We start from the raw sequence: 12,685 nt of genomic DNA on the forward strand, positions 1-12,685 counted from the left end.
TCAGGATTATCCCACGGGGTCGTTGCCACCATGAGACAGGCTATGAAGCCCACGTCTGCTAAGATCTACCACGGAAGTGGAAGATTTTCTTTTACTGGTGCTCTGTACAAGGAGTGTCCCCCTGGCCATTGGCATGGCCTACTTTTCTTTCCTTCCTGCAATCTGGGTTGGAAAAGGGCTTGTCGCTCGGCTCCCTTAAAGGGCAAGTCTCGGCGCTATTGGTGTTTTTTTCAGAAGCGTCTAGCACGACGTCCGCAGGTACGCACGTTCCTGCAGGGGGTTTGGTCATATCGTCCCCCCGTACGAGCGGCCGTTAGATCCATGGGATCTGAACAGGGTACTAGTTGCTCTCCAGAAGCCGCCTTTCGAGTCTCTGACGGATGTTTCACTCTCTCGACTATCACGGAAAGTGGCCTTTCTGGTAGCGATCACGTCTCTTCGGAGAGTGTCTGAGCTAGCAGCGCTGTCATCCAAGGCTCCCTTCCTGGTGGTCCACCAGGACAAGGTAGTGCTGCGCCCCATTCAGGAGTTTCTCCCTAAGGTAGTATCCTCGTTTCATATTAATCAGGATATCTCCTTACCTTCTTTTTGTCCTCATCCGGTTCACCGGTATGAAAAGGATTTACATTTGTTAGATCTGGTGAGAGCACTCAGAATCTACATTTCCCGCACGGCGCCCCTGCGCCGCTCTGATGCACTCTTTGTCCTTGTCGCTGGCCAGCGCAAGGGGTCGCAGGCTTCCAAAGCCACCCTGGCTCGATGGATCAAAGAACCAATTCTTGAAGCCTACCGTTCTGCTGGGCTTCCGGTTCCATCAGGGCTGAAGGCCCATTCTACCAGAGCCGTGGGTGCGTCCTGGGCATTACGACACCAGGCTACGGCTTAACAGGTGTGCCAGGCAGCTACCTGGTCGAGTCTGCACACTTTCACCAAACATTATCAGGTGCATACCTATGCTTCGGCGGACGCCAGCCTAGGTAGAAGAGTCCTGCAGGCGGCAGTTGCCTCCCCGTAGGGGAGGGCTGTCTTTGCAGCTCTAACATGAGGTATTTCTTTACCCACCCAGGGACAGCTTTTGGACGTCCCAATCGTCTGGGTCTCCCAATGGAGCGCCGAAGAAGAAGGGAATTTTGTTACTTACCGTAAATTCCTTTTCTTCTAGCTCCTATTGGGAGACCCAGCACCCGCCCTGTTGTCCTTCGGGATTTTTGGTGGTTTTTCGGGTACACATGTTGTTCATGTTGAATGGTTTTTCAGTTCTCCGACGTTACTTCGGAGTGAATTTGTTTAAACCAGTTATTGGCTTTCCTCCTTCTTGCTTTTGCACTAAAACTGGTGAGCCAGTGATCCCACTGGGGGTGTATAGCCAGAAGGGGAGGGGCCTTACACTTTTTAGTGTAATTGCTTTGTGTGGCCTCCGGAGGCAGTAGCTATACACCCAATCGTCTGGGTCTCCCAATAGGAGCTAGAAGAAAAGGAATTTACGGTAAGTAACAAAATTCCCTTCTTTACTCCTGGCCACATGGCTACCTGTATGGATTATGAGAGAATTGTAGCCTGGGCCAGTGGCTTTGACAGTGCAGACTGTAGAGAAGAAATGTCAGTGATGATTATTCCTTCCACCTATTTCATAGGAAGCATGTAGCATAACCGTGCATCCAATTTGTGGTAGTCTCTTCTGATTTAAATTTGCGTATCTGTTCTCTTTTTTGCAAATTCTTCCTTTTTAATTTTTTTTTTTTTCATAGCAGGAAACTGGTTCTGGTAATCTGAGTCAGAAATCTGATGAAGATGACTTTGTAAAAGTTGAGGATCTGCCTCTTAAACTAACCCTACCCAAGGTACTTATGTATTTAAGTTGCAACATTAATAAGATAGAATAACTTTTCTGTCCCAGTTATAGTTTTGATTTCTTATTCCCAGACTGAGTTAATGGCTGAAATGGAGATTGATGAACTGAAGAACAATTTATGTGATGAGATATTAAATATGAATGGACAAGGAAATGGTGCCGAGGAGTTGGCAGGAGATGCATTGTCACTCAAAGATCATGGTGAGTTCAATGCTGCCTCCTGTACCGGATCTTACCATGCACCCATAGACCTTCACCCCAGGGTGATTTTCCATGTATTGTTTCCGTATTTTCTTCTCCTTTTTCCGAGAGCAATAACTTTTATTTTTCCATCAATATTGCTTTTTTTTTGTGGGACAAGTTGTACTTTTCAATTAAACCATTAGTTTTAGCATATAGTGTACTGGAAAACAGGGAAGAAATTCCAAGTGAGGTGAAATTGCAAAAAAAAAAAAAGTGCAATTGCATGATAGTTTGGGGTTCTTTTATTCAGTGTTCACTAAATGGTAAAACTGAAGTGTCAGCAGAGATCACCAGAAATGCTCGTCTCTTGTAACAGGCAGCACTCGGTCGCCTGTTACAGGAAGTGATTTATGATAGCTACAGGAGTCATCACATCATACTGTGCTACCATGGATAACCATCAGCTCCACGTGATCACATCAAGTGACTTCCGATGGTGGCAGGTGAGTGTGTGTTTACCGCGGAGAGGATTTAAATGGCACTGTCACATTTTTAACAGCGCGATTGAACAGGTTAACAGGCGCGGGTGGATCGCGGATCCACCTGCGCCTGCAAGGCACACACATCAGCTGTTCAAACCGTTGACATGTGCAGGAATCACTTCCGGCTACCCGCAGCAGTGGTAGGTGATTACACCGTCATGGTTTAGGACGTACCAGTATGGCCCGCGGTCATTAAGGGGTCAAGAAATAAAAAATCTTAACAGTTCTAATCACCCCCCCCTCCCCCCCCCTTTTTCGCTTTATTGAAAATTAAACTGGTAAAAAAATATAAAGTATACACATTTGGTATTGCTGCGTTCAGAAATGCCAGATGTATCAAAATATAAAATCAATCAATCTGAACAGTAAATAATGTAGTGGCAAAAAAATTTCCAAATGCCAAAATTACGTTTTGTTTTTTTTGGTCGTCGCAAATTTTGCACAAAATGCTATAACAGACGATCAAAACGTAGCATCTGTGTAAAAATGGTACCACTAAAAACGTCAGCTTGAGACGCAAAAAAATAAGCAGTCAATGAGCCCCAGATGCCGAAAAATGAGGACGCCACGGGTCATGGAAAATGTCGCAAAAAACTGTCCCACTTTTTTTGGACAAACTTCCAAATTTTCTTTAACCCATTAGATAAAAGTAAACCTATACATGCTTGGTATCCACAAACTATTACCGACCTGAGGCATCACACTGACATATCTGTTAACCATCTAGTGAACACTGAGTAAAACAACCCAAAAACAATTGTGCAATTGTACTTTTTTTTTTAAATTTGTTCGCAGTTGGCATTTTTTTGCCGTTTTCCAGTACACTATATGGTAAATCTCATCGTTTCGTTTAAAAGTACAACTAGTCCTGCAAAAAACAATCCCTCATATGGCAAGATTGACAGAAAATTAAAAAAGTTACGGCTCTTGAAAGAAGGGGAGCAACAAAAACGGAAAATTGCCTGGGGTGAAGGGGTTTAAGAGGTTGTCCACTACTTTAGCACTGACATTCTCAATCACTGGGATATATTGAAACATTCCAGAGTTATTGTCACATAAAGTCACACATCAGATTAGAAAATGTATGTTTGGTCTGTCATAACTATGCCTTTCTTTGTCGCTCCTAATTGGGAGACCCAGACAATTGGGTGTATAGCTACTGCCTCCGGAGGCCACACAAAGTACTACACTTAAAAGTGTAAGGCCCCTCCCCTTCTGGCTATACACCCCCCCGTGGGATCACGGGCTCCTCAGTTTTATGCTTTGTGCGAAGGAGGCCAGACATCCACGCATAGCTCCACTGTTTAGTCAGCAGCAGCTGCTGACTATGTCGGATGGAAGAAAAGAGGGCCCATACTAGGGCCCCCAGCATGCTCCCTTCTCACCCCACTTTCTGTCGGCGGTGTTTGTTAAGGTTGAGGTACCCATGGCGGGTACGGAGGCTGGAGCCCACATGCTGATTCCTTCCCCATCCCCATTAGGGCTCTGGGTGAAGTGGGACTTTACCGGTCTCCGGGCACTGAGGCCGTGCTCCATCCACAGCCCCTGGAGGATCTGCTGGATACGGAGCGGAGTTTTCTCAGGGACAGGACCCTGCTCCATCAAGGTACTCCGTGTCCCCGTGCTTATCGCACGCACACTGCAGCATTGCTGGGGGTGTTAGTGCGCCGGGGTAAACAGCGCTGCTGCGCTGGTGCCGTTACTCACTACAGCTCTGCTGAGTGAGATGACTTTGTACGATCGGCCGATCCGGCCGCTGGGGTCAGTGTTTACTGGTCGCGGCTGGGATTTGTGGTGCGCCGGGGACTTCCGCGCTGGCCGTGCATATATGACGGCCGCGCTAGATTACTACAGTCCCCGGCTTTTGCGGCCTAGTTCGTATCGTTCCCGCCCCCGGACCTGCCAGTCAGGAGGAGGGCGGGACGCTGTACAGTCCAGCAGCGTTAAGAGCTGGAGTCTGTTTTACATACTCCAGCCCTCACACTAGGCACAGGGGGACGCAGTTTCCCGCTCTTTTGTTTGGGACGCCCACGGTCCGCCCCTCTTCACAGGACGCCGGCAGCCATTCCTGCCTGCACGCTGAACTGCGGAGGGGAGGCTGGGAGACCCAGACAAGGGATTCTACGATCTCACACCCGCTTTTCAGCGGGCGGTAAGCAGCCCTCAAGGGCTCTCCCCCACTTGTGCCATAGTGTACTTTGTATTTTGTGCTGGCAATACTCTGCACTGTACAGTCGCTGGTGGTTTTCTGCTATATACCCTCCTTAGATTTCACAAGGAGATAACAGCATGTCGTCCGCAAAAAGCAAAAGTGCCAAGGCACGGACTTTATATGCTGCTTGTACCGCATGTGTGGCAATTGCTCAGCCGGGGCCGCTGCTAGAGGTGACCCAGGGAGAACCACCTGTAAATGCTGTCCAGGTGACAGGGACGGAGTTTGCAGCTTTTGCTGACATATTGTCTATGACTATGTCTAAAATTCTTGAAACATTGCAGTCTAGACCAGTAACTCAGACCATGGGCACTGTTGATCCATTGCCCCCTGGTCCCCCTCAGCTGGACCACTTCCTAGCTCCGGGGGTGTCATGTGCACCCCAGGGTGACGGCTCTGACTCGGACGACAGTCCCAGACAACCTAAGCGGGCTCGCTATGAGCGACCCTCAACTTCATCACACTGGTCAGGGTCCCAGCGGGACGACTCTCTGTGTGATGAGGCGGATGTAACTGATCAGGAGTCTGATGCTGGGGCCGCTCTCAATCTAGATACCCCGGATGGTGACGCCATAGTGAATGATCTTATAGCGTCCATCAATAGGATGTTAGACATTTCTCCACCAGCTCCTCTTGCGGAGGAGGCAGCTTCACAGCAGGAGAAATTCCATTTCAGGTATCCCAAGCGTAAATTAAGCACGTTTCTGGACCACTCTGACTTTAGAGACGCAATCCAGAAACACCACGCTTATCCAGATAAGCGTTTTTCCAAACGGCTTAAAGATACACGCTATCCTTTTCCCCCTGACGTGGTCAAGGGCTGGACACAGTGTCCCATGGTGGACCCTCCAATCTCCAGGCTTGCAGCCAGATCTCTAGTTGCAGTGGAAGATGGGGCGGCACTTAAAGATGCCACTGACAGACAGATGGAGCTCTGGTTAAAATCCATCTATGAAGCTAATGGAGCGTCGTTGGCGCCAGCATTCGCAGCCGTATGGGCACTCCAAGCTATTTCAGCTGGGCTTACACAGGTCGACACGGTCACACGTACATCTGCTCCGCAGGTGGCACCCTTGACCTCTCAAATGTCTGCATTCGCGTCTTACGCGATTAATGCTGTCCTAGACTCTACGAGCCGTACGGCGGTGGCGTCAGCCAACTCTGTGGTTTTACGCAGAGCCCTGTGGTTGAGAGAATGGAAGGCAGATTCTTCTTCCAAGAAGTGCTTAACCAGTTTGCCTTTTTCTCGTGACCAATTGTTTGGTGAGCGTTTGGATGAAATCATTAAACACTCCAAGGGTAAGGATTCATCCTTACCTCAGCCCAGACAAAACAAACCTCAACAGAGGAGGGGACAGTCTGGTTTTCGGTCCTTTCGAGGCTCAGGCAGGTCCCAATTCTACTCGTCCAAAAGGACTCAAAAGGATCAGAGGGGCTCAGATTCTTGGCGGACTCAATCACGCCCAAAAAAGCCAGCCGGAAGAACCGTTACCAAGACGGCTTCCTCATGACTCTCAGCCTCCTCTCTCCGCATCCTCGGTCGGTGGCAGGCTCTCCCGCTTTGGCGACATTTGGTTGTCACAGGTCAAAGACCGTTGGGTGAGAGACATTCTGTCTCACGGGTACAGGATAGAGTTCTGCTCTCGTCCTCCAACTCGCTTCTTCAGAACTTCCCCACCGCCCGACCGAGCCGATGCTCTGCTGCAAGTGGTGTCCGCTCTAAAGGCGGAAGGAGTGGTGACTTCTGTTCCTCTTCAGGAACAAGGTCACGGTTTTTACTCCAATTTGTTTGTGGTGCCAAAGAAAGACGGGTCGTTCCGTCCCGTCCTGGATCTAAAGCTGCTCAACAAACACGTAAAAACCAGGAGGTTCAGGATGGAATCTCTCCGCTCCGTTATCGCCTCAATGTCTCAAGGAGATTTCCTAGCATCAATAGACATCAAGGATGCTTATCTCCACGTGCCAATTGCGCCAGAGCATCAGCGTTTTCTACGCTTCGTTATAGGAAGCGAACACCTGCAGTTCGTAGCTCTACCTTTCGGGCTGGCGACAGCCCCTCGGGTCTTCACCAAGGTCATGGCAGCAGTAGTAGCAGTCCTGCACTCGCAAGGTCACTCCGTGATCCCGTATTTGGACGATCTACTTATCAAGGCACCCTCTCAAGAGGCATGCCAACACAGCCTGAACGTGGCACTGAAGACTCTCCAGAGTTTCGGGTGGATTATCAACTTTTCAAAGTAAAATCTAACCCCGACCCAATCACTAACATATCTTGGCATGGAGTTTCATACTCTCTCAGCGATAGTGAAACTTCCACTGGACAAACAGTGCTCGCTACAGATAGGGGTGCAATCTCTCCTTCAGGGCCAGTCGCACCCCTTGAGGCGCCTCATGCACTTCCTAGGGAAGATGGTAGCAGCAATGGAAGCAGTTCCTTTTGCGCAGTTTCATCTGCGTCCACTACAATGGGACATTCTCCGCCAATGGGACGGGAAGACGACGTCCCTCGACAGGGAGGTCTCCCTCTCTCAGGCAGCCAAGGAATCTCTCCGGTGGTGGCTTCTTCCCACCTCATTGTCAAAAGGAAAGTCGTTCCTACCCCCATCCTGGGCGGTGGTCACGACAGATGCGAGTCTATCAGGGTGGGGAGCAGTGTTTCTCCACCACAGGGCTCAGGGTACGTGGACTCGGAAAGAGTCCACCCTTCAGATCAATGTTCTGGAGATCAGAGCAGTCTATCTTGCCCTACAAGCCTTCCAACAGTGGCTGGAAGGCAAGCAGATCCGAATTCAGTCGGACAACTCCACAGCGGTGGCATACATCAACCACCAAGGGGGAACACGCAGTCGGCAAGCCTTCCAGGAAGTCCGGCGGATTCTGACGTGGGTGGAAGACACGGCATCCACCATATCCGCCGTTCACATCCCAGGCGTAGAAAACTGGGAAGCAGACTTTCTCAGTCGCCAGGGCATGGACGCAGGGGAATGGTCCCTTCACCCGGACGTGTTTCAGGAGATCTGTCGCCGCTGGGGGATGCCGGACGTCGACCTGATGGCGTCACGGCACAACAACAAGGTCCCGGTTTTCATGGCACGGTCTCACGATCACCGAGCTCTGGCGGCAGACGCCTTAGTTCAAGATTGGTCGCAGTTCCGGCTACCGTATGTGTTCCCACCTCTGGCATTGTTGCCCAGAGTGCTCCGCAAAATCAGGTCCGACTGCCGCCGCGCCATTCTCGTCGCTCCAGACTGGCCAAGGAGGTCGTGGTACCCGGATCTGTGGCACCTCACGGTAGGCCATCCGTGGGCACTACCAGACCGTCCAGACTTGCTCTCTCAAGGGCCGTTTTTCCATCTGAATTCTGCGGCCCTGAACCTGACTGTGTGGCCATTGAGTCCTGGATCCTAGCGGCCTCAGGTTTTTCTCATGAAGTGGTTGCCACCATGAGACAGGCTAGGAAACCATCCTCCGCCAAGATCTACCACAGGACGTGGAGGATATTCCTCTCTTGGTGCTCGGCTCAGGGAGTTTCTCCCTGGCCTTTTGCATTGCCTACTTTTCTTTCCTTCCTGCAGTCTGGGTTGGAAAAAGGTTTGTCGCTTGGCTCCCTTAAGGGTCAAGTCTCCGCGCTATCCGTATTTTTTCAGAAACGCCTGGCGCGACTTCCTCAGGTACGCACGTTCCTGCAAGGGGTTTGTCATATCGTCCCCCCTTACAAGCGGCCGTTGGAGCCCTGGGACCTGAACAAGGTTCTAATTGCTCTCCAAAAGCCGCCTTTCGAGCCTATGAAGGAGGTTTCCCTTTCTCGTCTTTCACAGAAAGTGGCCTTTCTAGTGGCGGTCACGTCTCTTCGGAGAGTGTCCGAGCTGGCGGCGTTATCATGCAGATCTCCATTCCTGGTGTTTCACCAGGACAAGGTAGTTCTGCGTCCAATTCCAGAATTTCTTCCCAAGGTGGTATCTTCCTTTCATCTCAATCAAGATATCACTTTACCGTCTTTGTGTCCGCATCCAGTTCACCAATTTGAAAAGGGTTTGCATTTATTGGATCTGGTGAGAGCACTCAGGATCTACATTTCCCGCACGGCGTCTCTGCGCCGCTCGGATGCACTCTTTGTCCTTGTCGCTGGTCAGCGTAAAGGGTCGCAAGCTTCCAAATCCACCCTTGCGCGTTGGATCAAGGAACCAATTCTTCACACCTACCGTTCTGCTGGGCTTCCGATTCCATCAGGACTGAAAGCCCATTCTACCAGAGCCGTGGGTGCGTCCTGGGCATTACGGCACCAGGCTACGGCTCAGCAGGTGTGCCAGGCGGCTACCTGGTCGAGTCTGCACACTTTTACCAAGCATTATCAGGTGCATACCTACGCTTCGGCGGATGCCGGCCTAGGTAGACAAGTCCTTCAGGCGGCGGTGGCTCACCTGTAGGAAAGGGCTGTTTGACGGCCCTATCACGAGGTATTCTTTTACCCACCCAGGGACTGCTTTTGGACGTCCCAATTGTCTGGGTCTCCCAATTAGGAGCGACAAAGAAGAAGGGAATTTTGTTTACTTACCGTAAATTCCTTTTCTTCTAGCTCCAATTGGGAGACCCAGCACCCGCCCTGTTTTTCTTAGGAAATTTGTTTTTTTTTCGGGTGCACATGTTGTTCATGTTGAACAGTTCAGTTCTCCGAGGTTGTTTCTCGGGTTGAATTTGTATTTAAAACAGTTATTGGCTTTCCTCCTTCTTGCTTTTGCACTAAAACTGAGGAGCCCGTGATCCCACGGGGGGGTGTATAGCCAGAAGGGGAGGGGCCTTACACTTTTAAGTGTAGTACTTTGTGTGGCCTCCGGAGGCAGTAGCTATACACCCAATTGTCTGGGTCTCCCAATTGGAGCTAGAAGAAAAGGAATTTACGGTAAGTAAACAAAATTCCCTTCTTCCCTTGCTACCACCACATTCTGAACAGTTTGATCTATCAAAACATGAATTAATTAAAACGTACGGTTTAACAAGATAAAGTAGTGGGAAAAAATGAAATTCTAGAATTTCTGTTGTTGGACTATGCACAGTCTTCCATCAAATGCAATAAAAGGGGCAATCCAACTGTGTGCATCCCAAAATGGCATCCATAAAATAAGGCCTGACACTATTGATGGAAAAACAACTTACTTGTCTCAAAAAATGGCAACACAAACCAAATTGTGTATGCAAATTTCAGAATTTGTTTTACCACTTAAATTTCAAATTTAGATTAAATTTCTACTGCTCTGCAAAATCAAGTTGTCATTTAATTGCTATCGTTCAATGAAAGCAATTTTTTCTTTTTCACAATATCTTTGCATTTTGAAAATGGTGTAATTTAAAATCACAACCTGTCCGAGAAGAAAATAGCCCCACTAAGTAGAAAAGTAACTCTAATGGGAAGAAATAAAGCAAACAAAAAAAAAAAATTGGCCCCAGCCTAAAACTGTTAGGTTGGATCCTTACCAAAGAGGTTTACCGAAGTTGTTTTTTTTTTTTTTGTACATTTTTATTATCTGAAGTCTGCCACCAAAAGGATATTTGGGGTACATAAGCCCTGACAGTGCATGTGATTGGCAGGGCTAGGTCAGGGTATTTATATTTATATATTTTTGCTTGTTATTGCAGAAAGTTTTGGATCCCACCCTGCCTGAAATACGCTGCTCATCAGTGCTACAGACCTGAAGCAAATGGAAAATCCGCACTATACCTTCCAAGTTTGAAAGTTTAAGTATAAAATAGGTGATGTCTTAGGACACAGTTATTCAGGATCAGTTGAGTTAAAGATAAACCTGTCAGTTCTGGTTGTGTAAGGAATCCTACATGGATCGAAGTCTAAGCACTGTTCATTTTCCATGTCCTAATCTTTCTTTGTACGGCTTTCTTTTTGTAAATTCGTAATTGTTAGAATGAAGTTCTAAATAAAGTTTTGCTTATCTGTACTTGTGTTTTACTTCCTGTGAGGATGGAATTTCTGAAGCCTCAGTGGCTGAAAATGTCTCCTTTTGGGTCTTTTCCTTGGAGATGAGCCCTTCCTGGTCATCCTTTGTAAAATTGCACATCTTGATGGAACATATAATGCAGTACCCAAGGGGTGGAGGAGGAGAAGTCACACACCACAGGTCCAGGAGCCATATACAGCAGGGAGGCTGGTAAAACTGCTGCTCCTCTTCTGTGACTGGAGTGCAGCACTGAGCACATTCAGCGCTGCTTACCCCGCCCACAAAGTAAGCCTTACCACAGGCCAGCATAAGTGGAGTGTGTACTCTCATCACGCAGTGGGATTTAAAGGACCAGCAGCCGGCAAAAACGCGGCTGCAGCCCAAGCACTGTGGTCCCCAGGAATGTGCCCGGGGGCTGCAGAAAAAGTCATTGCGGTCCTGAGGTACTGTGGTCCCCAGGAATGTGCCCGGGGGCAGCAGAAAGTCATTACGGGCCTGAGGTTCCCAGCCCCTGGCATAAAAAATCCTCGGTGGACTTGAAGCATTCTGCTGTATATTAATATATAAGTACTAGAAGGTGGCCCGATTCTACGCATCGGGTATTCTAGAATTTATGTATTGTGTAGTTCATGTATGATTTTTGTTATATATATATATATATATAGATATATATATATATATATATATATATATATATATATATATAGATATAGATATATATATATATATATATATAGATATATATATATATAGATATATATATATATAGATATATATAGATAGATATATATATATATAGATATATATATATATATATATATAGATAGATGTGTATATATATATATATATATATAGATAGATGTGTGTATATATATATATATATATATATAGATGTTGTTGTCTGTAGTTACCAAGTGTTTGTGTAGGGCGCTGTACATGTTGTGTGTGTTGTGCGGTATGTGCGTATATTTATGCATGCCGCGGTGTTTGTGTGTTGGGTGTTGTGTGTGTGCAGCGTTGTCTGTGTGTGTGGGTGTCTGTGTAGGCCGGTGTTTGTGGTTCCCAGTGTGTGGTGTGTGTGTGTGTTGGGGGGGAGGTGTGCACCTCCCATCGTGCTCCATCCCCCATGCTGCGCACCCCCCATCGTGCTCCATCCCCCATGCTGCGCACTCCCCATCGTGCTCCATCCCCCATGCTGCACCAGCATCAGCCTCTCTGCCCCCAGCATCAGCCTCTCTCCTCCCAGCATCAGCCTCTCTCATCCCAGCATCAGCCTCTCTCCTCCCAGCATCAGCCTCTCTCCTCCCAGCATCAGCCTCTCTCCTCCCAGCATCAGCCTCTCTCCTCCCAGCATCAGCCTCTCTCCTCCCAGCATCAGCCTCTCTCCTCCCAGCATCAGCCTCTCTCCTCCCAGCATCAGCCTCTCTCCTCCCAGCATCAGCCTCTCTCCACCCAGCATCAGCCTCTCTCCTCCCAGCATCAGCCTCTCTCCTCCCAGCATCAGCCTCTCTCCTCCCAGCATCAGCCTCTCTCCTCCCAGCATCAGCCTCTCTCCTCCCAGCATCAGCCTCTCTCCTCCCAGCATCAGCCTCTCTCCTCCCAGCATCAGCCTCTCTGTCCCCAGCATCAGCCTCTCTGTCCCCAGCATCAGCCTCTCTGTCCCCAGCATCAGCCTCTCTGTCCCCAGCATCAGCCTCTCTGTCCCCAGCATCAGCCTCTCTGTCCCCAGCATCAGCCTCTCTGTCCCCAGCATCAGCCTCTCTGTCCCCAGCATCAGCCTCTCTGTCCCCAGCATCAGCCTCTCTGTCCCCAGCATCAGCCTCTCTGTCCCCAGCATCAGCCTCTCTGTCCCCAGCATCAGCCTCTCTGTCCCCAGCATCAGCCTCTCTGTCCCCAGCATCAGCCTCTCTGTCCCCAGCATCAGCCTCTCTGTCCCCAGCATCAGCCT

At 48.9% G+C, this 12,685-nt stretch overlaps 1 protein-coding gene across 7 annotated transcripts in view; it reads left to right on the plus strand.

Annotated features, from left to right (window-relative positions):
- PCM1 (pericentriolar material 1) overlaps positions 1-10,737 on the plus strand; it is a 382,937-nt gene extending 372,200 nt beyond the window's left edge. For 5 of the 7 annotated variants that reach the window (XM_075347110.1, XM_075347104.1, XM_075347107.1 and 2 more), the window contains 3 exons: positions 1,749-1,841; positions 1,924-2,053; positions 10,424-10,737. In XM_075347110.1, coding sequence (XP_075203225.1) covers positions 1,749-1,841; positions 1,924-2,053; positions 10,424-10,449 — 249 coding nt within the window. In that variant the 3' untranslated portion in view covers positions 10,450-10,737. The remainder of the gene's footprint in view (positions 1-1,748; positions 1,842-1,923; positions 2,054-10,423) is intronic. The other 2 variants (XM_075347105.1, XM_075347111.1) reach the window with 1 other exon arrangement.
- Positions 10,738-12,685: the final 1,948 nt, after the last annotated feature.

The sequence above is a fragment of the Anomaloglossus baeobatrachus genome, chromosome 1, assembly GCF_048569485.1.
Source record: "Anomaloglossus baeobatrachus isolate aAnoBae1 chromosome 1, aAnoBae1.hap1, whole genome shotgun sequence".
Taxonomy (NCBI): Eukaryota; Metazoa; Chordata; class Amphibia; order Anura; family Aromobatidae; genus Anomaloglossus; species Anomaloglossus baeobatrachus.